Here is a 26,734-nt window from a genome sequence, read left to right on the forward strand (position 1 = left end):
CAAACCCGAAATTAGAATGGAGATGATAGCCCTGTAAATGTTCCTAGGTACCTAGGTAGATGCAACGAGCACGGGCTGAACAAAAGTTAGTCTCGACACGATGACGCGCACATAATGTGTTGTTGTGACCATTATGTAGGGCAGAACCGCCTACGGTTCCCGTTTAGGTATGTATAGGTAGCGCCTCACGAGGAAATATCTCCTCCTCGTGAGGCACCTTCCCATAGACAATCAAGCATCTTTCAAGCCCTGCTTGATCGTCTTGATCCCATTATAATGCATTAGACTATAACCAGTGGAAATGAATATCCTAAAAGCCAAACCACAGAAAAATCCTTTCAATACACCACGGGAGAACCTAAAACCGTGCCCTCGACGTTATTGCAGAGCCGTGCATTTAGGGGGAGCGGAGGGTAAGACGATGAGAGGAAGGTAAAAATATCATATGGTAATTGTGCTTTGAAACAAAGAGTATGTGGAATTAAATATCTATTAACACTCTGTAAAAGGTGCACACGTGAGGCGGAGGCTGCATATCTTCATTATTTCATATTGGCTTCGTTACAAGACATGTCTCGTCAAATCTCACTCTCATCATGTTTTGTACGCGATCTTCAACACCCAACAATAAGTTTCGTTCTCCCAAGCTGACTCCGGAACGTGGAAGGTGAAACCAGAGTCGGAACTCTCCCAACTTATAAACGATGGGGGTTGGTTTTCATCGGCGACTACAGTGACCACATCCCCTCTCAGCAAAGGCAATGGGGCATTAATGTGGATGTCTGATGATGGTGCTGGCTTCTCTAGGAAGAGAATGTAAAAGGCATCGTTGGTCTGTGTAAACCTCACTCCTTGGTCTGCAATCTCGGTCATGACAAACCAGTACGTTGTATTGAAGATTGCCTCGCCATGGGAATGAATCCATTTGCCGGCCATTCGCAGATTTTGCATCTCTGCCTCTACGATCGTGCCATCTGCGCGCGGGCCAAAGTCGAGCAAAAAGTTTCCATTTTTACTCACCATATCGACCAAGTCCTGCACAATGGTGGTTGCATTCATAAACAAACTACTGGCCGTTGCACGGTTGTAGCCATAGCTGTACGGATCCATCCCCTCATTGGATTCCCACTTGCGTAACTGTGCCGACGAGAAAGTCGCGTATTCGGGTGTATCAAAGTCAGAGGCCTCGGGAATACCACAGCGTGAGTTGATGGTCACCTGTCGGTTCTGTTCACGCGCGTGATTCCACCATCGAGCAGCAAATCCAGCTGTTCCATTAGCAGCACCGCAGTCGCACCATAGGATGTCAGTGGAGTAGTTATACGCGAGGATATCCATCTGCGGTACCATGAGGTCAGTTATGAAATCGTCGACGGGAAGTAACCCCGTATATGGCTCATCAAGACCAGTGTAAGGGTTCCGCGCGATGATACCCGGCCAACTAGTGGAAGCATTCCCAGAAAGCTGAGCAAAGCCGTAAGGCCCGAATTCTGGGTTGAACCACTCTGGAAGAGAGAAGTAAGTGCCTCGTCGAAGGCTTGGCTGATATGTCTCCGCAGCATCGAAGAGTTCCTTGACTATATCACGCCGGGGCCCATAGTGAAGTGCGTTCCGGTTCGACGTGGTGGAGGTGTTGAACAAGGCGAAGCCGTCATGGTGCTTTGTGGTCAAGACAAAGTACTTGGCACCCGAGTCGTAGATGAGATCAACCCATTCCTTGGGGTCCCAGTAAGCAGCGGTGAAGTTAACAAAGCCGTCGTCATAATTCCAGTCAGGACCAAAGGTGCGTAACCGGTAATCGTAAAAGTCAGACTTATCTGCGGCTTGGTGATTGGAATACCACCTGTGCAGCGTTAGTTCTTTTACATCGCTGATATCTAAGAGAACGAGAACGCTTACCAAAACCATTCGGCATAACTTTCATAGGGAGTGGAATTTCCCCAACCAGGGACCGAATAGGGGCCCCAGTGGATGAGGATTCCAAATTTAGCTTCGTCGTACCACTGCGGGGCTTCATGGCGTGCAAGATTCGACAAGTCAGACGTCCACTCGGTCAATCCATCGATGGAGACATTGGCAACTTGCTGTTGCACAGCCCAGCGGTCATGGCTCAGGAGTATCTCTGCTGGGCCCACTGCTGTGCCGTTAACGCCGACATCCACGCGCTTCTGATCGCCTGGACACAGCCGCTTGATATGACCTGGCTCCAAGGTCTCAACTCCTGGCATCGAGATGAAGATGTCGAAACCATCTCCAGCAATGCAATCGAGGCCGGAGTTGTTGATGGTGACTTCAATCACCTGGTTTCCTTCCTCTGTCCATTTCTGCGTTGGCCGCACAAACTGCACCTGCGCAGAGGAGGACGCGGCATTCCACAAGGATACGGAGAAGACGTGCAGCCTGCCCGTGGTGGCATTGGTGGTGTCTGGCAGCGTGATAGAGGTCAGAGTCTTGGCTGGGTCTAGGGCAGCAGTGTACTCGAAGATGTGTGAGGTGTTGAAGTTGGTGCTGTTTGCAGTATAGCGGAACGGGAAAATGATTTCACCGCGGTTGATGGTCAGGAACGCCCACCACGGCAAGCTTCGCAGTTCAGACACCAGCGTCGAGTTGTCAGAATACGTGTAGGTCACGTTCCCAGAGACAGTGTCCAGCTCGACGTCGGACGAGACCAGCATCGAGGCTGAGAAATACTGAGAGTTGGGCACGGAAATCGTTTGCCCTTCGCAGATGACATTGTCAGGTTTAGATGCCTGTCTGAGACCAGGAAAGTCGTACACAACCCCGGTGCTCTGGGAGGTGTATGTGCCATTGATGCCGATGATACTGGGATCCGGATAGGACTCGTTCAGGGCATCAAATGCAGCGTATCCGGGATACGAGCCAAAGGCCTTGTTGTTGAAGTAGGAATCGAGGGAAATCGATGTTGACTGTTGAGGTTAGTCTCTTCCCCTCTTTCTGTCTTGAGATATATATGTGACGGAGATCATACCAGGCTATCAACACTTTGGGCTCCTCGGACTGCCGTTGCAGAGACAAGTCCCAGGACCGAGAATGACTGTGCATCTAGCTTCATTGTCCCAATCCTTGAAGCGTGTATATGACCGTCATGCCAAGAGAAGACCGACAAGGGGGGTACTACTTATGCTTGTCGACGGACTAAAGGATGGACTATGAGGTGAGGGATATTCTGGCATTTCCTATCAGCCATCTCCACCGCAGTAATGATACAGTGACATTGCAAAAGTGGGCAAGATGCTTCCTTAAACAGAAGGTTACTAACTAGCTATCTGCATTTTTCTTCGTCGCGGGGACTGAAGAGGATATTTCCGAGACGATAAGCTAAGATAACTCTAAAACTTAGTCCGCCGTTATCTTTCGGACCTTAGGCCGACATCCCAGCGGGCTATACCGACATCACGAACTAAAGAAGTAGCGCACGGAGCTGCGCTACAAGAGCCAACTTTCCTATGTGGACTAATACACGACTTATACGATAGGTGCATGATTAGCACATCGTTATCCAGCACCAGCGGTGTATGGACGCGCGGTTTTCACGGCCACTAGATCATACCAACACGGCTCAGCATTCGATCCAAGCACCGGGATTTGCTTAGGGGGAAACATGGCACATCCGCATCTAATGCATAATATATTGCAATCGTACCCAGGAGATACCCATGGCAAGATCAACAAAGTATCGACGTTACATTGCCTAGGCTCCCTCCATGTACAGTAGGACGATCAGAAGATGAATGCTACTCGCGGAAAAGATATGTAGTACATGGTTGCACTGATAAAAACCAGCGAACTCACCCTCCCCCATGGAACTTCCCAACTGCGCGTACCGTTTCAATGTTGGCAAAATCATCCTTTTCGGCATTAGCTGTGCTGGCTAGCGTGCCACTGGTCTATTCGTTCAACAACCCTGCTGGAGTGGACATATGGTGTGGAAAGGCATACAGGGCAAGGTATTCATTCCATTCATGAAAAATTGAAGAGATAAAGGAGTGAAATGAAAGTTAACGTTCAACAGCAACGACTCCTTCAACCCGGGAGGTTGGTTTGAGGAACCACCAAAATCATCAGTACCACTTTTAAATCTGAATGTGAAACCGCGAATGAGCATCTACCTTGAGAGTGATTATGAAGGAAGCCTTCTTATAGACGCAACTGTGTCATATTTGACCGGAGACCCGTTGCCGGACACTTTTTCCTCATCCTCTAGTAAAGGATCTATATTATCCATCGAAATCATATCAGATGGAGCTTCCATTGCTCCCAAACAACAATCAGTGGTTGTAGGCTCAAGTGATAATGAGATTCTCATGAGCTTTGACAAGTTCCCCCCCAGATCAACGCCGTACAATATCACCGTCCGTGCATCTTTGTCCCATGGGAACAGCAAATCCATTTCATTTGAGGCTAGCACAGAACTATACCGACTTCCTCAGCGAACGGATGGCGGAAGTGCCACTCATCTCGATCATCTATACGGTGGTCTTGCGGTAGTGAAAGGAGATCAAACGGCATGGACGCCGATTTTTCCGTATACATACTATGGTAAGTTGATAACTTCGACCCATCACTATCAAACCAAGATGCAAAGAGTCTAGAGCTTAAAATGCATCAGTACAATGGTCGCTCTACTGGTACGCCAACGTCTCGACGCTGGACGAGTTCGCTGCCAGAGGGTACAATGTAATTCACATTGTTCCTACTGGAGACTTGGGTGACACTCCATTCCCCTGGGACGAATTTGAGCCCTACCTGCAGCGAGCGGACGAACTGGGTCTTTTCTTTCAGTATGACGTGCGCTGGGACTACACCAACCTGACCACCATGGTTGACCAAGTCACACGACTGCGATCACATCCATCAATTCTCCTATGGTATACCGGTGACGAGCCCGATGGCAAGAGTGATCCTACCAACTCAACAGCGATTGCTTATGAGACCATCCATGAGTTAGATATGTACCATCCGGTATCACTAGCACTGAATTGCTATGACTTTTACTACGAGGACTATGCCTCGGGCGCCGACATTATTCTCTCCGACGTGTATCCCATTTCAACTAACACCAGTTGGTCGACTGTTTATGATACGCCTTGCAATGCAACATATGGATGCTGCGGCTGCGATGACTGCCATGGACACTTCGAGGATATCTCTGACCGGTTGGATAACTTCGCCTACTACGATGAAGTAATTGGCTGGCCAAAAACGCACTGGGGTGCCCCCCAGGCCTTTGGCAACGAAACCTTTTGGACTCGATATCCCACTGCTAATGAGGAAGTAATCATGACCATGTTGAGTATCAATCATGCGGCCAAGGGAATTGTCATGTGGGATTTCCCCACATCTACTGAGATTTTGGGCGTGACTGACCAACTTGCCACGGTACTCACGAGCGAAACTGTTGCTAGGTTCTTGATTGGCGCTCCGATTACCCAGAAGTTAGAAGTGAATGGAGGCGACCGGGTGGATGCAGCTGCTTGGGTGCAGAACAGTCAATTGTTGATTAGTATTTTAAATCTGAACTACGGAGACCTCACTGGCGAAATCATGGTTAAACTCCCGGAGAACACTAGGGCACGATCTATTGCCCGTACTCTATGGGGAGACTCGAAGTGGAGGGTGGACGGTCAACAATTGTTGTCCCAGGGGCTAAATGGGCTTGCTGTATCCATCCTTATCGTAGACCTTGCTTAAGATACATTTCTGATATCACGGAACTGGACTTAATACGCAGAAATACTGAGGTCAGAAGTAAATTATGGTTTACTGTTCTCCTGAATGCATTTCTGAAAGCTGCCTATATATCTACACGGCCAAAGACCTGATACTTAGACAATGGGCCGGACTCCACTGACCCGATCATGATATCCTCAACCTTTTTATCATATTCATCCTCATCATCGTCACCGTCGCTGCGTGATTCTGGCCCATAGCTCTTGGGCGGGCTAGAGAAAACTGTAGATGAGACACTATGCCTAAGGCATCTTATTTATATCTTGCTCTTGGTGTACCCATTCTCTTCAGATGATGAGGTCATAATTAATATTGGTTGACTTTCTGTGTCAGTCAAAAGCTCGCAACAGGAAGAAGAAGGATCTTATATAGATACAGAAAAGAATAGGTACAATTAACCTATTGTTCGTATTATTGTATTCTCAACGCCTATTGTGTGTCTGCTTTTAGTGTTGTTGATATCTAAGACCGATATTATTTTAGTGAGGCCTTTTGGGACTAGATCAAAGGTCAAAAACCAGATGCATAGGCATTGGAACTTACCGCTTTTTCTTACACAACAATGCCGGTAACGAAGGCATCAACTTAACATCACTCCAAGCGAAACTGACTCGAGATTTGGTTCTAAGAAACGATATGTCTAGGTCTAGGAACGCGAATTTAAATTGCCCATGCCTTACCAACGTATCTAGGTAGCAAATAGAAATATCAAGATAATGTTGGCTCACGTTTTTGAAGGAGGGAAAAAGGATGGAGAGAAGGAGAAGTTAGAGAAATTAAACATATACGTCAGCAACACCCCTATAGTTGTAGAGAATGAACTGAGCCCGAGCCCCCAGTACATTGAGAACAACATTGATTAAGCGACAGCAATGTAATTGATTTTAAAGTCGCCTGATACCGAGCATTGACCTCTGTGAGGACGTGGTCATTGGCTGCTGTCCACCGAAGTGAATATTGTGCAAGCCAGGCGTGAATAGTCTGCTTGGGAACCTGTGTGGCATTATTTGCTGCTAAGTATCGATGAAGATACTGTACAGCATCGTCTAAATCGTACGTTCGTGCCTGACATGATCCACCACCAGCTATGCGGTCTAATTTGCAACAAAAGGCATATTCCCAGGGTGCTGTCAAGAGAGAGGCCAGGTTCCGTGAACATGATCTCGCGCTGACGCAGAGCCTGCTCCGTCAGTACTGCCCGTTGGTCCTTCGGGATGAAGAAGATAGTGCGATTGTTGAACCAATGCTCGTCAAGTTTCTTGTCGTGTTTGACTGCCTCTTTGGCTGCTCTAAGAGGGACCTCAAGATCTGTGGTCGCTAGGTTGTCATTGAAAAAGTCAAGGTCATGTGTAGCTAGGCAGCTTTGCAAGTAAACAGTGTTAACAGCACAACCAAAAGCGGTGATTATCACATCGCGGTTTTTCTTGCTAAGAGATGAAGCAACATTCTGTAAGGCTTGGATGAGTATATCACGAGTTAGTATCGGCAAAGGCTGGTCATGACCAGGGTCTTTTTGCGGTGCTAGTTCGCGTAGAGCTTGTGCATCCTGCCATTGTTGCAACCGGGTTAAAGATTGGCCCATTTCCAGGTTGGATATTGTTGAGATAGACAAATTAAACGAATTCGAAAAGTTGACAGTTTCGACAGTGCAGTAATCAAATGAAAATTGAAAAACGAGCACTCGCAAAGAAAATGTAATCACAGTATATCAAGTATCCGCTGGGGATCTCGGCGCCTTTAAAGCCAGTAGTTATATATGCATCTCCTGCTACGAACCCAATCGGCAATTTTTCCTGTTCTTGCCTGCAACAAGTCATACGTATGCGGTGGCCCGACGTTAATCAGCGTTCATTTCCAAGGAAAGTTGGTTCCATATATTGCGGCTCTCAGCAGCTCACAGTCACATCAAAACCCGTGATGAGTTGCTCGGTGAGCTTTGAATGGTTTCCCCGCCCCGGCTAGTTGTGTAACAACTGTCATCCCTATATCAAGACCAGCTCTTTCCTGCGTGTATGATTAGTGTTTAATAGCTGGTGCGATCAAATCTCAAATCAAGCGAGAGCAAATCTAGAATCGAAGAGATGATATAGTGCTTTGCAGAGATCAGTCGTCAAGTCACACGAACATCCTGTGATATATATATATATATATATATAGTATTTTTCGCAATGCGATCCCCCAGCGATTTTCTTTCTAAGATTAGCCAACTTCTGTAACACAAGGCGACCAGCTCTCACCGTTCCCCAACTGTGTTGTGGCTACTGGAGCACCGGACGGTGTACCTTCGAAATTTGCCCACCAGAAAGGGTCTACACCAACAGAGTCCATATACCTTGTGTACGAGTGTGTGGTTACTGGATTCACAATTGGCTTGCGAAATGAAATCGAGCATTTTTTTTAACCAACCATCGTGGGCGGTCTCGGAAACTCCTGATACTAAAGACCTAGACCCGGAGCGGTACGCCATTCTCGCTGTCTTGCCCTATTACCTAACAGTGTCATTCAACCGGCTAATCGAGCGTGGTATGCCACGAGATTGCCCGGCCATAATCACTTCTAACGAAATGGAGGATGAATTGAGAGCCCGACCAAAAGTGTTGGAAGAGGAACCAGCCTGGGTTGAGCAAGTGCCAGCCCTAGAGAAGATATTGATCATATCAGATGAAGATGGACAAGTGCCAGTAGGAGAGTAGGAGTGGGCCATTCTTGAGAAAAAACATTATTGTGAAGGAACCCCATGTCTTGTTTGTTTAGTGAACAACGAAAGGACCATTTTCAGATAATGTTGAGATATCACGGCTATGCCCTGTCATTTCAAATAATAACTTCTACGGGCTGCCGACGCTGATCATCCCTCAGGCCGCCCACCATGGCTGCATTCACAAGTAGGCATTTGGCTTCAGTGGAAGAGTTGAAGAATGATCGCAAGAATTCTCTAGCCATCTGTATAACATTGAAGATCCCGCCCCCCGAGATGATTGTTTGCTCGTAAAGTTTCTGTAACAAATCGAACTGCAGCCATTCAGTTCCCGCACCATCGTGGACATGTCCAAATATATGTAAATGCGGTCGAACACGCCAGATTTCTTGTAATAGATGTACACAGCCGAGGTTCAAGAGATCCAGATGTGTTCGCGGGGGGCCATGTGTTACCAATATATCGATATTATCTGGTATCTCACCTTTCCAGATGTCCTCGGTGCGAGGGTACTGGAAGGCCCAGTTGCCATGGCGGGGCGAGTATGGACTACCGTAAACACGGAGCGAGCGCCCATTCTGGCATGTAATAGTTGTTTCTGTGTTTTGGAGATATATTATGTCCCCCCAGTCAACGGCCTCGGCAGAAGACGTATGACCGGCGGTATGTTGAAAATTGGCGTCAAGACAAAGGTCATGGTTGCCAGCGATAACTATCTTGATCGGATGCGGCTGGACACGTAGCCAAGCCACGGCTGCTTGCAGCTCCTTCAAGGACCCTGACTGGGTCAAATCCCCAGCGTGAATTAAGATATCTCCATCTGGGAGAGCGAGTTGCGCGTTATGAGTGTCAGCGATGCAAATGACAGAGACAAGCTTGGTTAGCGGCTGGGCTGGGAGTCTTGGTAGCCAAGTGTAAAGCTTGCGCGCAAGAAAGACGCAAGGCTGGCTCAGAAACTGCTGCCAGCTAGATGGACGTGGCCGTTTGATGAGCACGTAGAGCGGAGACGTGTTCTTCATGGTCGGTCGGTCGTTGATGACGCTAGTAAAGTCGGACCCACCAGATCAAGAATTAAAGTACCGCACAGACCAGGCACCATCGGATTTACATTTCTTCCGGCCGAATGTGATTAGGGCTAGGGCTAGGGCTGTTCTCGGTGATGCGTACTCCCTATGGACTATTTAGCTTTATGGGAAGATATTTGAATGGATGCACCTAATCACCAAAGTTGCCTCTGAGACTGGTTAGACTATAGCTTGTCTACTGGCAAGGTTCCCAGTGTAAGGTGCGAACTACCCCAGATGGAACCCTCTTCCGCATCCGGGACGGATATCATCATGTTGTCATGACTTCTACCAGTGCAACGGTAGATAGACATTACTCATAAGGCCTTTCTATGTTGACAGCTCCAACTAAGAGTTGAAAGAAAAACTGTTATGATTCATTTTTCTCGCATAGCCGATTTCTAATACTATGCATAGCCCCATGGAATGACGCTGAGGTTTAGTACATATAGCGGAATTTCCGAACCGGTTTCCCCTCTCAAGGTTAATCAAAGCTTCAACCATACAAGTATTGAAAGTCTGAATTGAGCCATTACGGCACAATGCCAGCGCCCTGAAAGTAAACAGCATCTATGACTGCATCAAAGTGTCTTGTCCGCTTCCGGCCATGGGGGTTTATATGCATGGCTTTGCAGCCAAGTTCCTTGTATAGTCTCACAGACAGGCGTCTGTAGATACGACATCGGATCACGACGGATGGACTTTACGGTTGGTCCATGGTTGTTTCCTGCACAACAAGTGACCTCTCTCTGACACACACGATTCATTAGAGTTCCGAGTATCAATTATATATACCTATGAACCTCCAAGGCTTTCCTAGAGAGGTCGTTTCGAATGTGTCATCTTGCCCATCACTAGACATTATTACCTAGGTAGTCTACGTGGGTCATCATGCGCGCTCTTCAGCTATCTATCTTCCTGCTGCTGCAGGTGTCTATCCAAGCCTCCGCCCAAACTGTGTGGGCAGTCTTTGGATTCAACGTGCACGGAGATACCACGCCTACCCTTCTAGGACAGCCAAGAACATTGACCCCTCTAGGGGCAAAAGATGTATACAATGTGGGGGGTAAATTTCGAGATCGCTATATACTTGGTGGCTCTACGAATGTTTCAAGGGGTACCTGGGTAAATGGCCTCAACCAGCATAGACTGGACTCTGAGCAGGTCAGAATATATACCACTTCAGATCAGTTCAATGAAGCATCTAGCCTTGCTTTTATGCAAGGCTTTTACCCGCCCTTGGGAACGGCAAACCAGAGCTACACGTACATTGACGACACCTATCTCTTGTCTAATGGCTCTATCGCCGGCGCACCTTTGGACGATTATCAATACCCACGCATTTATGCTGCAGGGTTGGCGGATCCCACTTCAATATTGGTTGCAGGTCAGGCGGACTGTGATAATTATCAGGAGCTGCAAGTGAAATATCGCATCACTCCCGAGTTCCAACAAATCGAGTCAGATAATGCACAATTCTACTCTGATTTATACAACATTGCACTCGATGGCATATTGAGCAGAAGCATGGCGAGCTATGCCCAGGCGACAGAGATATTTCAGTATTTGCAATACGGATATCTGCACAACAGGAGTCTGGAATCAACATTGTCATTAAGTGACTTACAAAGGGCAAGAGTATTGGCGAATCAGTACGCTTTTGCGACCAATGGGAACTTGACGTCTTCGAGTAATGGTGGCAGTGAGCGGATCAGAGCTATTGCCGGGCGTACGCTGTCTCGACTCATCCTTCAGGCTCTTGAAACCAATATACAGACCCAGGGATTTTCATCCAAAATGACCTTGGTGTTTGGTAGTATGGAGCCTGTCATCGCTTTCGCCTCTCTAAGCCAACTCGCGTCGCCAATGAACAGTGAATTCTACGGAATGCCGGTCGATGGGGCGTCCTTAGTGCTGGAGCTATTCAGTATGAATACGACTACTTCGGATATCGGATACCCCCAGATATCAGATCTATACGTTCGATTACTCTTCCGCAACAGCTCCTCCACCAACGAAGCTTTTACTCAATACCCTCTTTTTGGTTATAGCCCGAGTCAGGTCGATCTTCCGTTCACCGAATTTGCGGCGAGACTTAGCACATTTCTGCTTCCATCGACAGAATCATGGTGCGACGCTTGTAGCAGTTCTCCAATGTTTTGCTTCGGAGCAGCCAATGCAGGCAAGAGGTCCGCAAAAAGCCGGTTGAGCTTGGCTGGAGCTGGTGCTATAGGAGCTGGTGTCACGCTGGCTGTCTTAGCAGCGGTAGTAGGTATTGCATGGCTCTGTGGCATCGGACTGCACCGTCGACGCAAGCCAGCAAGTTTTGGGGGTTTCAAGGGCAACAAGAAAATGGCTAGCGACCAAGACGTCAGTTTTTCAACCTCGAAGAATGGCATATTCCATAAAATTGCAGATCCAGGTCGTGCTTCCACGAACGTCAAGAGCCATGAGCGTACAGGCAGCTGGGAAATGAGAAACAAAAACCGGACATCGGCCGACAACGCTTTGCGGCTGGATGACGATAGAGACATAGCCGATATCAGTGCCAATTCAGAGCCTGTCAAATGCCATCAGATTGTGTGAGATGGAAAGAGTGAGACAGATGGTTTTGTTCATTATTTAGATACTAGCTAGATACTAGCCACAATTAATCCAATATGAAGACAAAACATTAAAAGAGAAGACGTGATGTGCCCTCTCTACCGCGTCACGGGTTCCTTGGTCCCGAATATGGAAAGAGCCCCTGTGGCCTTGCCATTGGGCAAGAGCATCGCTCATTCCTTCCAATGTCCAGCACCGGCTCACTGCCTCCCAAGGAGCAGCTCTTGTCGCTTCTTGTTCTGGCACCAAGAGCAAACTTCATTCATAGACTTCCTCTCTTCGCATTTCACGTTGCTGCAAGCCCCAGCAGATATCATCGTTCTCTGCCTCTTCAAACCTTTCTACTTGGAGCCTTCGAGTACTCGTCAGACATGAAGACGACGTATAGCATTACTGAACTGCTGGCCTTGCGAGGCAACGCCGCGGTTGATATAGGCCAATTCACTATATATGCACTTGAAAGTGAGTCTTACAGGGTCATGGTCTATAAACAGCAGCTTATGAGCTTTCTTAGATAACTTGCTATGGCGCGGCAAGTCTGTTCCAAATACAACATCAAGCGAACCGAGACGCAACGAACGTTCGACAACAACGTCTGAAGATCACAAGTCAACCTCCCAGCCCAACAGTGGCTCCCAGGAAAATATTACAGAGAATGATTCTGGCTTTGTCAAATTCTTAAAACAGCACACTTCGCCGAAACATCAGCGAGTCACGCCAGGCGGCAAGGTTGTTGATGTTAACAGCAGCGTTTCGATTCCGGAGTTCAAGCCACCATCAACCAAGACAAGCGACGAGTGTCCCCAAAAGAATGGAAAGGAAACAGGAAAGGTGATCAGCTTGCAGGGTGCTGGAACAGGAAAGAAAACGGTTCAAATTTCTGGCGCGTCTTCCAACTCAAATGGGTTTAAGCTTGACCCTCCATACCCAGGACCTTACGAGAAGATCACAACAGGACCAGTAGGCGTCACCACAGCCACCGTCAGCGAGGAGGTTGGTCCACAGATTGCGAATTTGTATCCATCCTTACAATCATTACAACAATTACAGCTTTCACTGATGGCACCTGACGTTTACCGCCAACAACCATTGCCATGGGCTCCGAGCTTTTACCCTATTGTACAAGTGACACAGGCAGGGCAGGAGACAATAGCAACACCGTATCATAATTACCCTCAATTGTTTCTGCCTGATGCGGCAGCGTGGCATCAGACTGCTCCCCAATCATACGCGAATCAGAATCCAATTCTTCACAATTTGTCGCAGCAGCAAACTGCTCCTTTACTGGCAACCGTGTGGCCAACTGTCGGAAAGCAAGGTGCAGCAGTTCCTACCGCTGACTCTCAAGTTCCTATACCTGCTTCACATTCTTTTACTAGTCTAAGTACTGTCACGGGCCAGTTGACGCCTTACTCAGGATCCCTCCCAACTTACATCACAGATCAAAGCACGCAGCGATCGCTCCAAGACTTGACCAAAGAATATCAAAGCCTGTCATCTCAACTAGTGGACCTTGATCGCTACATGGCGATTCACACCTTTGAGATGGATGCAGAAACAAAGAAAAGCCTCGTAGAGCAAAGGAGAGGTCTAGTCAAGGATCTAGACATGGCAAGGCGATACAAGGAACACCTGGAGTCTAACATCAAGCGCCCATCCGCCAGCCTTGAGCCAGTATCAGCGGCTGGATTTCAGCAAGAGTCAGCCAGCAATTTGGGATTCGTTTCACATCCCACTCTGTCTCGCTTGGTTGCAGTGGAACAATCAGCAGAGCTCCCTACGTCTTCCTTGCCAATAGCATTGAGTTCTATCAACGCAGTGCCGTTGCAGTTCTCTCAGGCAGGATACGTGCCAGTGATTCCCAACCTGGGCAACTGGAGTGAATATGCATACAACGCTCATCTGCCTCAAGACCCACAATTCACCTCGCAGACTCATTTGTTCAGCAACCAATCCAATGAATTGAACGCATCCCAATTGAAAAATATACTTAGCCAACAAAACCACGCCGATACCTCTACGTGTTCCCCTTTTATTAATATCAATCAGCTACATCGCCAGATCGAAGAAGCAGCCAGACGAGGAGAGAGTGTTGATGGACTCTTTGAAGAGTTAGCCAGAATTACAGAACAGTCGGTTGCGCAACGAAATGCACAAAGACTGGGTTCCTTCACAGGTGCTCAGCCCAATGGTGTAGCCAGTGACAAGACGAGCGGTAACTTGCACCAGAGTTTCCCTACAGCACAAAAGGAAGCCCAGAGAGGGGAAGGTTCTAACACTGAAACATCCTCTTCTAGCTGGATGATCATAGACGGGCAAGTGTAAGTTCATCTATCACCTGCTTAAGCCTCTCAACATCCGGCCTGATGAGTTCCAAAACAGTAGCACAAATTCTGGCGGTCACATAAGTCCTCGTAAGGACCCGAGTCAAAGCAAACCAAGTTCGCGTCTCGAGAAAGATCCAGCCGCCATGAGTAAGCAAGCTTTCAAGTCACTCCGACACAGTCGTGATGAAAGAGGAATTGGTATCCAAGCCGGGGACAGAAAAGCATTGAGGAAACCACAGAGCAGTCGATCCGTGATGCTTACACCCTGGGCTGGTCGGGAGCAAGACGTCACAGCATCCAAGGCATGCGCCCCCGTCATCTCGCGCGTTAACGCACATGGATTTCTTCCGTCATTTGACGGAGCGAACGACGCTTACGACACACGTTCGCAGCGCTCCATGATATTGATTGACTTGGAGAGCGATGATAATGGCCCAACAAGAAGTGGGGAGAATCAACCGTGGTATCTAAGGGAGCCCCGCCCGAAACCCATTCAGTCTGAGGTCCGTCGATTCTTCCTCGATATCGAGGAGGAAGAATACCAGATGATCCATAAATACCGGATGCAAACCTTGGGAGATGCTGAAATGCTCAGGAAGTAGGCTGGCAAAGCGAGGACGCGGCGGAACGGTCCAATCAGACATGGAATTACTCCACAGCGACAGCATGTATGGGAATATTCAAAGCACACTTACTATTGCTTCGCAATTTCGACTTCCCGAGTCATTGTTAGGCCATAGAGGCGCACAATACAGTCAGTCAGTTAGCAGATGAATAGCTTTAGTTAACTAATTAATCAATCAAATCGGCAATGCATCTAAAGAACAAGCCCGATGTCGGGCTGTGCAAGTTATCACAACGTATGCCAAGGTCACCCACGGCTTATCGCCTGCCATCTTGGGGTGACAATGAGGGTAGCGCCATTTTGAGCGTCCATAGATTGATAATAGTTATACATGGCGTCTAAGCAGGGAAACAGCGCCCGCCCTATCAGAAGCGTGGCGGCTCAACAAGCCTAAGTCAACCCAAGTCGTGAATTGCCATTCGGGGAGTCCGAGCGCGATGCAGTTCTCTAGTTTTGTGCAGTGCACCTCTCTCCGCTTCGTTTCATGGCCCTACATTTTCTTTTTCGTTTTTTCTTTTCTATGTATGATAACAGATGTCGTAAGCATTAGTGGCTGGCAATGGCAAAGAGAGACACACACCGTCCGGTCTGGACCGCCCTAGTCCGTACTCGGTAAGTTGGTATGCTATCAATACACGTAATTACACAAGTGCTGCGCGTTGATATGCTTGATATGCGCCTAATCATATGCGATAATACGCTGCGGTACAAGTTCGTACGCAATACGCGGAATGCCACCTCGAGGTCTCAGAACCCCCGACGGGAGGATTTCTTATTTTTTTTTTTCCTTCTCTCGTTTCTTACTGTCAGGCATCTACAGAATCCGGAAATAGGGATTTCTGAATGGTCAAACACGGTACTCTAGACTCGATCGTAAAACTATCGAAATTGCTGTGAACTTTGTACCTTGGTCCTGCACAGACCCACCCTTCCTTACTTACGTCGGCCATTCTCCACCGCAGCCGTGCTTTCCCAACTGCCAGCAACAAGTCAACTCCTCCCCTCACATCAACCTCAACCTCAACCTCAACTCCAACATCAACGTCGACCTGCGACTACCCTCATCTTGGCCAGCGCACTCGCTTTCTTCGTTTCCGCTGCTTCGCTTCATGTTCGTCTCCTCTACCTTCGCTTCCATGCCTGCTCGCCGTCGCCTGTAACTCGTCGTTCGCTGGGGGGGGCGCGCTAGGACTCCGTGTTGCATCAGTCAATCACTCATCCCATACTCATTTGTATTACTGTCTTCAACTGCTTATCAATCAACTTGGTCCTACATCTCTACGCTGAATCGATATATAATAACTCGCTGGCGGGTCGCTATCTGAACAACGGCCTGTGACATCCTCATTCCTCACCACAATGACGCAGTTATTTACCACCTCGCATCCGTCTCCCGTGCCGTCAGAGAAACGCAATTTCCATGGCCTTTCCCTCTCCTCCAAGAAACACAACGCTAACAGCAATGAATCATCAACAAACCATCTTCCTTCTAAGATCAAGAATTTCTTCCGTATCAACACTTCGAGCTCGAATAATAATGTGGCCGCAAACGGCAGTGGCCACAGCTCAGAACAAGAGTCGAAGGAAAACATTGCTTCCGGCAGCCATCACCAAAAGTCGGATTCGAAATCCAATAACAGACAATCCCGATTCTTGCCTGTCATCGGTCGCAATCGATCGACCACCGTCGCAAGCGAAGGTAACCCTCTGGATGACAGCGTTTCGCCAACGGCTCATGCCAACCCCTACTTCGCTCACCAGGGTCATCCTGCTCTGCGCCATCGCAATGAAGGGTCTCTCCCCTCGACACCGCCAGATGTGCCTGAATTACAGGTCCAAGGAATCCCTGCCGTGGACCAGGCGACTACTGCCGGAAAAGAGGAACTAGCACGAAAGCTTCGCCGAGTGGCATCCGCCCCCAATGCCCAAGGACTCTTCGCTGATGGGCAGTCTGGCGAGCGGCCAAGGACAGCAGAGTTGGGTAAAGAACCGTTGGTGGAGCAAGGAGGGAACGACCCCAAAGTCGGTCTTCCAGACTCACCGGAGGTCCTCGCCGTACCTGGTATTGGACCAGATGGGAAGATTCCTTCTCCCGGTCAGATTAGAGCAGCATCCTCTGGTGCTTTCCGCAGAACTTACAGTTCGAATTCGATCAAAGTGCGCAACGTGGAAGTTGGCCCAGGGAGCTTTGACAAGATCAAATTGATTGGCAAAGGAGACGTCGGCAAGGTTTATCTTGTCAGGGAGAAGAAATCAAATCGACTCTACGCTATGAAAGGTGGGTTTATAATAAGATCTGAGAGCTCAAATGACAAACACGCTGACTTCATCTGGTAGTATTGAGCAAAAAGGAGATGATCAAACGTAACAAGATTAAGCGGGCACTGGCGGAACAAGAGATCTTGGCCACGAGTAATCATCCTTTCATTGTGACGCTATATCACTCGTTTCAGTCAGAGGACTTTCTGTATCTCTGTATGGAGTATTGTAGCGGTGGGGAGTTCTTCAGAGCCCTGCAGACTCGTCCAGGAAAATGCATCCCCGAGGATGATGCCCGATTCTATGCGGCAGAGGTCACAGCCGCTTTGGAGTATCTTCACTTGATGGGTTTTATATATCGTGATTTAAAGCCCGAAAGTGAGTCATGCTCTATACGAAGCAATGTTGAAAAGATACCCTGGAACTGATTGTCTATTGCAGATATTCTTCTACACCAGTCCGGTCATATTATGTTGTCTGACTTTGATCTCTCGAAGCAATCGGGTCCTGGTGGAGCTCCTACAATGATCCTAGGACGCAATGGAAACGGACCATCGTCACTGCCTACCATTGATACAAAATCATGTATCGCCGACTTTCGAACGAACTCGTTCGTGGGGACAGAGGAATACATTGCTCCTGAAGTGATTCAAGGTTGTGGTCACACGAGTGCCGTCGACTGGTGGACTTTGGGAATCTTGATTTACGAAATGTTGTATGGTACCACGCCATTTAAGGGCAAAAACCGAACCACCACGTTCTCCAACATTCTTCGAAACGAAGTGCCATTCCCTGAACACGGTGGAGCCCAACAGATTTCTAAGTATGTTTTTGTCATCCCGGTAGTACTTTATCTACGTGACTAACACGGATACTTTGAAGTTTGTGCAAAGGTATTATCAGAAAACTGCTCATCAAGGATGAAACGAAACGCCTGGGAGCAAGAGCAGGTGCCTCTGATGTTAAGACACATCCTTTCTTCCGGCAAACATCGTGGGCTCTGATCCGTCATATGAAACCACCGATGATACCTCACCAAGGACGAGGTATCGACACTATCAATTTCCGCAATGTCAAAGAAAGTGCTAGCGTTGATATTGGAGGGCCAGCAAAAGAGATGAAAGGCGTCCCATTGGACTCTGGTCTTGCCACTCCTAGTGGAGAAGTCTCTGATCCATTTGAAGAATTCAACAGCGTTACCTTGCATCACGAGGGTGACGAATAACGGAGGTGGGCAGGCTTCACTTGCACACTAATTTCCTTCGATCTTGCTCGATATTTGTGTTCAATTCAATTCACAAGGAAAAGTTTTCTTTCTGACGACTACACATGTAACGATTAAATGCGAAGCTGATCTATGCTTTTTTGAATCTGTTTGGGGTTTTATGGTGTTTGGAGTTTGATCGTGGGGTGTCTTATTTTCATTTATGGAATCGTTTGCGGAAATTACGATATCTGTCCCCTTCCTTTCCCGTGCTTTTTCCGTGCATTGGATTTGCTTGTCAATGCTTCCACGAAGAGAATTGGTCTGTCTGTCTTTCACTTTCGGTCATGGTTTACAAGGAGAGGCTTCTGCGTGTTTTTTGGGACTTGCATTTGTATTGTATTATGTTGGTGATTCTACACGAGCGTTGCAAAATATACGACGAATTGTGACGACGGTCTGTCTAGTTCAGGGAGCATCGGGCAATGATGATTGCTTTCCAAGGATACATGTATTCTAGACTTTCTCGTGCATATTTAGCTTACTTCGGCGCATGCTAATTATATATATTGCTCATGATCTGGTGTCAACTTGTCAATTTGCTATCAACGAAGTCGGGCAGTTGAGTTGGCTTTGTTCCCCACCAGTTAAGAGCCGAGCGCGGGGACTCGCGTTCAACACCAAACAACAAACAGCTAAACGCAAACAGTGTAGCACACGCCTTCGTCCTTTTCCACTGTTCATTGCAAGCAAACAAAAGCCATCGATAGACCGACCCATTGACAGAATATACGGCCAATTCAGCATCCAATAGCAGAAATCAGCGTCCTGGTCAGCATGAACGACCCGTTTCTCCGCAGCACAACCCCCTCCGGAGACCCCAACAACAGCAGCAATGACAATAATAACAATCGTCTGCTTGGATCGCCGGAAGGCAGGGTCAGCGATCTCGAGCAGGAAGTTCTCGATGAGTATACACGGTTACTCGAGAACGTCAACAAGGTAATCAACACCCCGTGCCTTCGTTTTCCAGATTCTTCTTTTCCAGATTCTTCTCCACAGGCTTTTTATCCCACAGAACAAAAAACTAATCAATCATGATATAGTTATCAGACGCTCTCGCCACTCTCTCTGACTCCCCAGCATCCCCAACCCTCGACGGCCTACGACACCTCGAACGCAAAACGGCGACGGTGTACACGCTCCTCAAAGCGAGTGTCTACAGTATCGTTTTGCAACAGCAGATTATCAACGATGACGAGGTTGCCGCTGCTGCGACATCATCCTCAAACACCGGGCATGATGATGGCTATCATCCGAATATGGAGGATGCTTCGGTCATGTCAAGTGATCATCATATTATGCATGGGCATGGACATGGGGTTTAAAGGGGAATGAATACATACATACCATTACGAGATGAACCGATGTGATATGGACCGCTAAAATAGGGTTCCCGTATGCGAAAGGGAATGCTGAAAGATCGCGGTGCGAGATAGCTGACTCGAGCTCTACAACATCCCCATATCGACAAGTAGATGCGCTCAAAGTGTAAGCTGATGTGAGGCCTATACCGCCCACCCATCACAGCTGCACTTCCTGCCAGTGAACGGTCACCGAACAACGACTTACTGACTCTGTGTGAAAACATCTTATTTGACCATGATGTTGAAATTGACTTTTTTTTTTGGCATATTAGCATGGAAGCTGTGAGACGTATTGTGCCAAGTTTGAAATGTGTATACAGTTGATTAGCTGTGGCCTGTCTATCAGTGTATTATCTCCCTGATATCATGCAAAATCCAAAGAATGTTTGAGTTGGAATTCATGTATTGTCTTTTTGTATGATACAGTATATAAATGGCCGGATTCTGCCATCCTTCAGACGCAACAATACTTCTGAGGTCATATAATACATGTTCCTTTTCACTCCTTCATGATCGGTCGACTTTAAAAAACAGACGAATAAAAAGACAATTAGATAGAATAGAAAACAGAGAGGAAAATCTTCGGCGCAAAAATAGTACAACAATGATGAGAGAATGCAAAGTAATCGAATTTAGACTCGTCCAGCATAATAAACCTTGCGCACATCGACAAGCTTCTTGCCTCGTGCACGAGCTATGTCTTCCGGGTCTTTCTGCGCAGTTAATGCTTCGTAGGTTGCTTTGACAGTGTTCATTGGATTGCGAGATCGGTCTACTCGGGCTGCTAAGTCGTGGATACCAGCTGCACGAGCCATCTCGTAGATCAAGTGTTGGCAGCGAAGACCGAATCCTATTATTAAGGAAAAATTAGTGTCTGCTTATGAGAAATAGAATATAATGAATAACATATACGCACCTGGAGGCCGATTCATAAGCTTCAATTCAACGGCTCCAACTTTGCCCTTGACATCTCCATAAATGGTGCGATTCTCGTAACGGAGAATAGGCTGCATGTTGCGAATAGCTCGGTACTTGGACTGCGTCATGGCATCACTCGCTTCTTCAGATTTGGCCTCTCCAATGCCCAGCAATCCGTCACCGTTGCCCGCGACAGAAAGACAATACTGTCGGCGGACTTTTCCAAGACGAGTCTGGTTAACGACTGCGTGCGAGACCAGTGTCTTCACTTTGAGCGATCGGATCTTGTCCAGAGTATACCCAGTAGACTGCATCAGCCTCTTCAAGGCATCCGTGATTTCTTCGTTACTCTTATCACCGCCCTTCTTCTTCTTTTCAGTAGTAGCTTGCTCTTCCTTGCGGCCTTTGGTGAGAGTCTCGCCTTCCTCGAAGATATCTGGCACGAGAGCACTGCTGGGATTCCGCTCATTCTCCTCCTTTCCCTTTGTCAATCGCAAGTTTTCCGTGAATCGAACCCAGTCTGCTGCCGTGGCATTCTCCGGCATTTCAGCAAAGAACTTGGCAAAGTCTTCTGCGAAATCATCTTCCGACTTCAACGTGGCGTTCCAATCGGAGTTCGACTCGGGTGCGCGCGAGTGCCTGTCAACTACTGGCTCGACCGTTGAGAAATCATCGAGGTATTGCAGTTTCATCGGGTCTCTGCGGATGGCGAATTGCTCGGCCAAGTCATTGGGATCGATGGCCTTTTCGCCAGCCAGGATGGCAGCAACCTGGTCTTCCGAGTACTCCTCGGACAGAGACTCGATTTGCTTCTTGGTGTACTCTTGAAAATCAGAAGATTTGACGCTCTTCTCGATTTCGTCGAGAGTCTTCTTGTCAGTGTCCTCTACAACGGGAGTTGGCTTGGGGAGTGGTGGCTGGCGAGAGAAAAGCGCAGTTGCAGTATGAAACTGTCGCCTCACAGGCACGCGAGCGCCAAAGCCAGCTGCTCGCGAGAAGCTGCAGAACAGGCATCTGACAGGCTGTGCAGCGCTCATTTTGAGCCAACCCCTTTTGCTATCCAATTTCTGGATGGCTGGATGGAATTGGGAGCAGAGCAGAGAGCAGAAAGTCGAGAGATGTTGGTTTGGCGGAGCTCGGAAGAAGAAAGAAACAAATTCTCCTGACTTGCGGGAGGCCCGATTAGCCAATCACAAGCGCCCGTTTTCTGCTTAGTCGGCGGTTGGCCGCAACCGCGACCCAAAGTTTTCTTCCCTAAATTTCAAGCAATTTCAAGTTGCGATTCTTTTTACTCTTCACTTTTGTTTGCTCATTTAGTCATTCTTGACTCGCGTGTCTAGATCAAGTGGTGATACCCACCAAATGTTCAGGACTTCTCTCAGCATCCTGAATCGATCATTTCGCTCGCAATCTTCGCACATCGTCCTCCGCGCTGTCAGCAGCACTGCAGAACACGCAGCGGCTCCAGAGTCAATTGAGCAGCAACTACCGTCCTATCTAAGAAGTGTTATTGAAAAAAGCAGAATGAAACAGTTGATCTCCCACGGCAAAGATTATCAGGCGCAGCGAAAGAAGAAGCTAAAGTTAGAGCAAAATCTATGGAATGCCGGCGAGGATACAAACCAAATTTTACAAAATGATATCGATGAATTGATAAAGCGCCGGGCAAAGGAGACGAACGACGACGAGAAAACGAGCGATGATGCTGCTACGAAACCCACACTACCAGAGCTGTTCTCCGAACTCGAGGTCACGGTATCCGACATCTCTTCCACGGGCGACGGCCTAGCTTTGTCGGAAGACGGGAATCATGTCTACGTTGTCCCATTTACAGTTCCAGGCGATAGGGCCCATGTCAAGATTGGCAGGCGCAATAAGAATGCGAACCACTCTATCACGGACCTGTTGAAAGTTGTTGAGCCTGGTCCTCAGCGAGACGATACCCAGATTAAATGCCAGTACTTTGGCACTTGCTCAGGGTGCCAGTTACAGATGCTAACGTATGAAGACCAATTGCAGCACAAGAAGAAGGTCGTGGAAAAGGCATATGCCACTTATTCGGGCTTGATTCCTGAACTTGTGCCAGCAGTAGGCGACACATTTCCTTCGCCGCTTCAATATGGGTACCGCACGAAATTGACGCCGCATTTTGGTATATCCGGACGGAGACGAAAAGCATCGCCGAGGAGAGACATGTCTGAAGTTCCGCCCATTGGTTTCAACATCAAGAATAGACGTATCAATGTGGACATCGAAGATTGCCCTCTGGGTACCGATATTGTTCGCAGAGGCTTCAAGAAAGAAAGACGAAGGGTGGCAGAAAACATTGCAGAGTATAAACAAGGCGCCACAATTCTGTTGCGCGAAACGACTAAACGCATACCCAAATCCGAATTCAACCAAGCCGACTCTGCTGAATCAGGGGATGCCATTTACATCACCGACCATCCAGATTACGTTGTAGAAAAGCAATATGTAATGGATCACAACGGGTATGCGGTCGAATACGTGGACGACTACGTATTAGGAAATAAAGCTGGTGCTTTTTTCCAGAACAACAACTCCATCCTCTCGGGCTTTACGGAGTTTATGCGCCAACAAGTTCAACCGAAGGATCTAAAGGAAGGTGAAAAGCCGATCAAATATCTAATTGACGCCTATTCCGGCTGTGGACTTTTCACTGTGACACTATCCACAATGTTCAAGTCATCTCTCGGTATCGACATCGACCAGAACTCAATCCTCAATGCACGAGAAAACGTTAAGAGGAACAACCTTTCCAACACAGGCTTCGCAGCTGCCGACGCTGCTCTCCTTTTCGAGAAGGTCCCCTATCCAGCAGACGAGACATTACTTGTCATCGACCCACCCCGAAAGGGCTGCAGTGAAGATTTCCTGCGTCAACTACTAGAATTTGGGCCTCGACGCGTCGCCTATGTAAGCTGCAACGTGCACACCCAGGCTCGTGATGTCGGTTATTTAGTACAAGGCCGTTCTGGCAACGGCGTTCGATATGAAATTGAAAGTCTTCGCGGCTTTGATTTCTTCCCCCAAACCGGCCATGTAGAAGGGTTGGCAGTTTTGAACAAGGCGACATCGTCGCCGTCCCTGGGTCAATTATCAGCAGCAACCACTGAAGCTGGACCTGTTGTCGAAACTGAGGCATAAAAACAACATTCTTCTTCTTACCTGTACTTTTAGGGGAGTTCTTCGCTATTATTTATTTTCTCATCTATTTATATTTTCTCCTCTTTGTCGGTTTATTCTAGACACATTTATGTTAGGCTTAGCACACACCGGGAATCAGTCTCTACCTTGATGCTGATGGAGACAAAAAGTTGATTTTACTTTACAGTACTTATTTTACAGTACATATATACATTGCCACTTTGATGTGAAGTATTCGAACAAAGAAATTTCATTCATCAAGAACTGCTATATACAGCGTCTACCTATCGAATGCCACTATTGATAAGATTGAAGAAAAGAAAAGAAAAAGACACACCATCCGCTCTAGCACCTCATATACCCACTTTTTAGAGTCACACCAAGATTTCGATGAGAGCTTTCCCATTCTCACTTCATAACAATCAAATAGGAAGTATTAATTAGCTGCTTCCTGGTCCACCAAGTAGAGCGAATCTTCGGACAATACTTGGGCCAATCTCATCGTATTCGGCTTTTGTGTGACAGTAGCTGCGGAACTCCGGTGTTTGACCAAGCAAGCTTCCTCCAAACCAGGGACCATGTCTTTGACGTTTATGTGTAACGACCTGGACTTCCAATCCTCCACTTCTGGCACCACCACTGCGAGCCTCGGATGCGCGAATGCGAGCGTCTACGAGATGACGGATATCACGTTGCAGGCGGCGGCCAAAGTCCTTGTACAAAGTGGAACCTCCTGAGAGGACAATGTTCTTGTACAGGCCCCTCCTAACATCAATGGGAGAGGATTGAATGACACCATCAACGACAGTTGGGAGTGGGGTAAGGAAGTCCGAAGAGTAAATTTCTGGGTTGAAGAAGATCTCAGGGGCTAAGAAACGCTCATAGCCGACATCGATCGAAATTGAGCGTCCATTTGGCGAGGTGACGGTGTGCTTGAGGAAACGGTCCGGCTCCCGATCGTAACGGGCAAATTCCTTGACAATATCAGGAGAAACGTAGCAATACTCCTCTTTCACCTTCTCCGCTGTCTTCAAGCTGCTGTCTGGCTCACCACGGTCTCGAAGCAAGCTCTGGACAAAATACGTAATATCCCTACCAGCTATCGGAATGCTTTTGATCGAAGAGCCGATAACGTAGCCTTCGGCGACAGGAATAACGTGAGTAACACCGTCACCAGAATCAATGACAGTACCGGTAAGGGATCTATCGGTCACTTTCGACGATGTCCAGGAGGCTGCCAATGCTAAGACGGCCTGTACGGCAATATAAAGACCTGCGCAATTGAAAGATTCGAACATAATTTCGGCAGTATTCTCTCGATTTTCAGGCGGGTTTAGAGGCTAGATACCATGAAACGTAGAATGGATTAGTAAGCTAAACGGTTGTCTTTGGTGAGCGAGGAAGATATGATACCGGCTCAGTAAGCAAGAAGTAGTGGTCTTCAGGCTCAACCCGAAGGTACTTGAATATCGAATTTGACCAAAAACGTTCCATGTGGTCCCAATTCTCGATTTGACCGTGTCTGATGGGGTAGTGAATACCATAACCAGGTCCACTGGCGGCGGAAAGTGCCTCATCGCCAATAAAGAAGTCCAAGTCTTCAGTACCGCGCTTTCCAGACAGATGGCCACCAGAGCTACCTCCACCCAAAAAAGCAGGCTTATTCGCAACCGCAGGCCGCCCAGCGCCCGCCGCACCTCCGCCAGCGGCAGCCTTTGTTGCAATTGCAGTTGGGAAAACAAACGAGGGAGAATCGTTGCCGGCGAAACCTAAAGGGTAGTGTCAGCCAGCGATCGCCGCGCCAATGGCTTAGATCTCTGCGCTCACCAATCTTGGAATATCCAGTTCCGCTAAAGATCACAAGAGGTCAGAATCAGTCATGCAGCAGAATAGGAAACACGGAGCTGACGTACTTGTCCATGACAACGGCTGGTGTCTGGGAGGTCATGTTGAGGAGAGGTCCCGCGAGGCCGGGAGGAACTTCAGTGTACGGCAGAGGTGGAGAGACTATCGCGAGGCTCACTATCGGTTTAAGGAAGAGGGCAATCAATGTTTCTATGATAGAATGATGAAGCCCGGCTCGTTGTTGAGATAGGACGCGGGGTCAACAAGCAGCCAGCCTGCGGAAGCACGCAGTGGTCCGCGCTTAGGCGGCAGCGTAGCCGGCCAACAAGCGGAAGGCGGTCTGACCTGTCGTGCCAAGCCATTGATATCATCTAAACTTAGCATCGTCTCTCGTTTCTTTCCTAGCAGCAGTGGACGTGTTGATTGTACCTGCGAGTGGTTTTGCTGAGGAAATGAGGAGGAGAGTCGCCGTAGAACTGGCTGCACATAAAGATCAATAAGCAAACGATGGTTGTTGCTCTGTTTGCACGTGGTTTGCTGCTAAGCGGCGAATGAGCGCAGCCGGGGAAGGAGCTCCCCCCCCAGCACCTACCTAATTAGGAACTTGCCTGCCTTCATTCTTTCTGCTTCGTCTTCCTCTCTCTCTCTCTCTGCCTCTTTCTCCTGTTTGCTTTCTCGAACACATAACACACCGTCTTCCTGGCAGTGTTTCACCGAGACACAGCGAGCTACCTAGTCTTATCGGATATTCTTAACTCTCTTCCATATTGTTTTTTGTCTCTTACTGAATGGTCTTGGGGGCTTTCATCCACCCCCACGCCATATTCAAGACTGACTGATACAA

The 26,734-nt window shown here is 48.0% G+C and overlaps 10 protein-coding genes across 10 annotated transcripts; 5 read left to right on the plus strand and 5 right to left on the minus strand.

Moving 5' to 3' along the window:
- Window positions 1–594: 594 nt before the first annotated feature.
- On the minus strand, window positions 595–3,073 carry UA08_08549 (hypothetical protein; the record flags this gene model as incomplete). The annotated part of the gene is made up of 3 exons (XM_020263449.1): window positions 595–1,843; window positions 1,900–2,927; window positions 2,990–3,073. 3 exons carry the CDS (start codon window positions 3,071–3,073, stop codon window positions 595–597), a joined length of 2,361 nt encoding a protein of 786 aa, XP_020116418.1.
- Window positions 3,074–3,852: 779 nt separating this feature from the next.
- Window positions 3,853–5,712, plus strand: UA08_08550 (hypothetical protein; the record flags this gene model as incomplete). The annotated part of the gene is made up of 3 exons (XM_020263450.1): window positions 3,853–3,968; window positions 4,034–4,560; window positions 4,631–5,712. The coding sequence occupies 3 exons, from the start codon at window positions 3,853–3,855 to the stop codon at window positions 5,710–5,712; spliced, it is 1,725 nt and encodes a 574-aa protein (XP_020116419.1).
- A 103-nt stretch (window positions 5,713–5,815) lies between these two features.
- UA08_08551 (hypothetical protein) lies at window positions 5,816–7,333 on the minus strand (the record flags this gene model as incomplete). The annotated part of the gene is made up of 4 exons (XM_020263451.1): window positions 5,816–5,963; window positions 6,295–6,375; window positions 6,653–6,744; window positions 6,809–7,333. 4 exons carry the CDS (start codon window positions 7,331–7,333, stop codon window positions 5,816–5,818), a joined length of 846 nt encoding a protein of 281 aa, XP_020116420.1.
- A 1,232-nt stretch (window positions 7,334–8,565) lies between these two features.
- Window positions 8,566–9,468, minus strand: UA08_08552 (hypothetical protein; the record flags this gene model as incomplete). Its single annotated transcript, XM_020263452.1, has 1 exon — window positions 8,566–9,468. One exon carries the CDS (start codon window positions 9,466–9,468, stop codon window positions 8,566–8,568), a length of 903 nt encoding a protein of 300 aa, XP_020116421.1.
- Window positions 9,469–10,404: 936 nt separating this feature from the next.
- Window positions 10,405–15,046, plus strand: UA08_08553 (hypothetical protein; the record flags this gene model as incomplete). The annotated part of the gene is made up of 4 exons (XM_020263454.1): window positions 10,405–12,093; window positions 12,195–12,579; window positions 12,632–14,438; window positions 14,500–15,046. The coding sequence occupies 4 exons, from the start codon at window positions 10,405–10,407 to the stop codon at window positions 15,044–15,046; spliced, it is 4,428 nt and encodes a 1,475-aa protein (XP_020116422.1).
- Window positions 15,047–16,428: 1,382 nt separating this feature from the next.
- On the plus strand, window positions 16,429–18,553 carry UA08_08554 (Serine/threonine-protein kinase nrc-2; the record flags this gene model as incomplete). Its single annotated transcript, XM_020263455.1, has 4 exons — window positions 16,429–17,347; window positions 17,407–17,706; window positions 17,770–18,151; window positions 18,211–18,553. The coding sequence occupies 4 exons, from the start codon at window positions 16,429–16,431 to the stop codon at window positions 18,551–18,553; spliced, it is 1,944 nt and encodes a 647-aa protein (XP_020116423.1).
- Window positions 18,554–19,369: 816 nt separating this feature from the next.
- Window positions 19,370–19,920, plus strand: UA08_08555 (hypothetical protein; the record flags this gene model as incomplete). Its single annotated transcript, XM_020263456.1, has 2 exons — window positions 19,370–19,534; window positions 19,639–19,920. The coding sequence occupies 2 exons, from the start codon at window positions 19,370–19,372 to the stop codon at window positions 19,918–19,920; spliced, it is 447 nt and encodes a 148-aa protein (XP_020116424.1).
- Window positions 19,921–20,591: 671 nt separating this feature from the next.
- On the minus strand, window positions 20,592–21,914 carry UA08_08556 (hypothetical protein; the record flags this gene model as incomplete). The annotated part of the gene is made up of 2 exons (XM_020263457.1): window positions 20,592–20,809; window positions 20,876–21,914. The coding sequence occupies 2 exons, from the start codon at window positions 21,912–21,914 to the stop codon at window positions 20,592–20,594; spliced, it is 1,257 nt and encodes a 418-aa protein (XP_020116425.1).
- A 325-nt stretch (window positions 21,915–22,239) lies between these two features.
- UA08_08557 (hypothetical protein) lies at window positions 22,240–24,045 on the plus strand (the record flags this gene model as incomplete). The annotated part of the gene is made up of 1 exon (XM_020263458.1): window positions 22,240–24,045. The coding sequence occupies one exon, from the start codon at window positions 22,240–22,242 to the stop codon at window positions 24,043–24,045; it is 1,806 nt and encodes a 601-aa protein (XP_020116426.1).
- A 440-nt stretch (window positions 24,046–24,485) lies between these two features.
- Window positions 24,486–25,993, minus strand: UA08_08558 (Actin-related protein 3; the record flags this gene model as incomplete). The annotated part of the gene is made up of 4 exons (XM_020263459.1): window positions 24,486–25,385; window positions 25,459–25,814; window positions 25,873–25,895; window positions 25,959–25,993. The coding sequence occupies 4 exons, from the start codon at window positions 25,991–25,993 to the stop codon at window positions 24,486–24,488; spliced, it is 1,314 nt and encodes a 437-aa protein (XP_020116427.1).
- Window positions 25,994–26,734: the final 741 nt, after the last annotated feature.

The sequence above is a fragment of the Talaromyces atroroseus genome, assembly GCF_001907595.1.
Source record: "Talaromyces atroroseus strain IBT 11181 chromosome Unknown scaffold_14, whole genome shotgun sequence".
Lineage (NCBI taxonomy): Eukaryota > Fungi > Ascomycota > Eurotiomycetes > Eurotiales > Trichocomaceae > Talaromyces > Talaromyces atroroseus.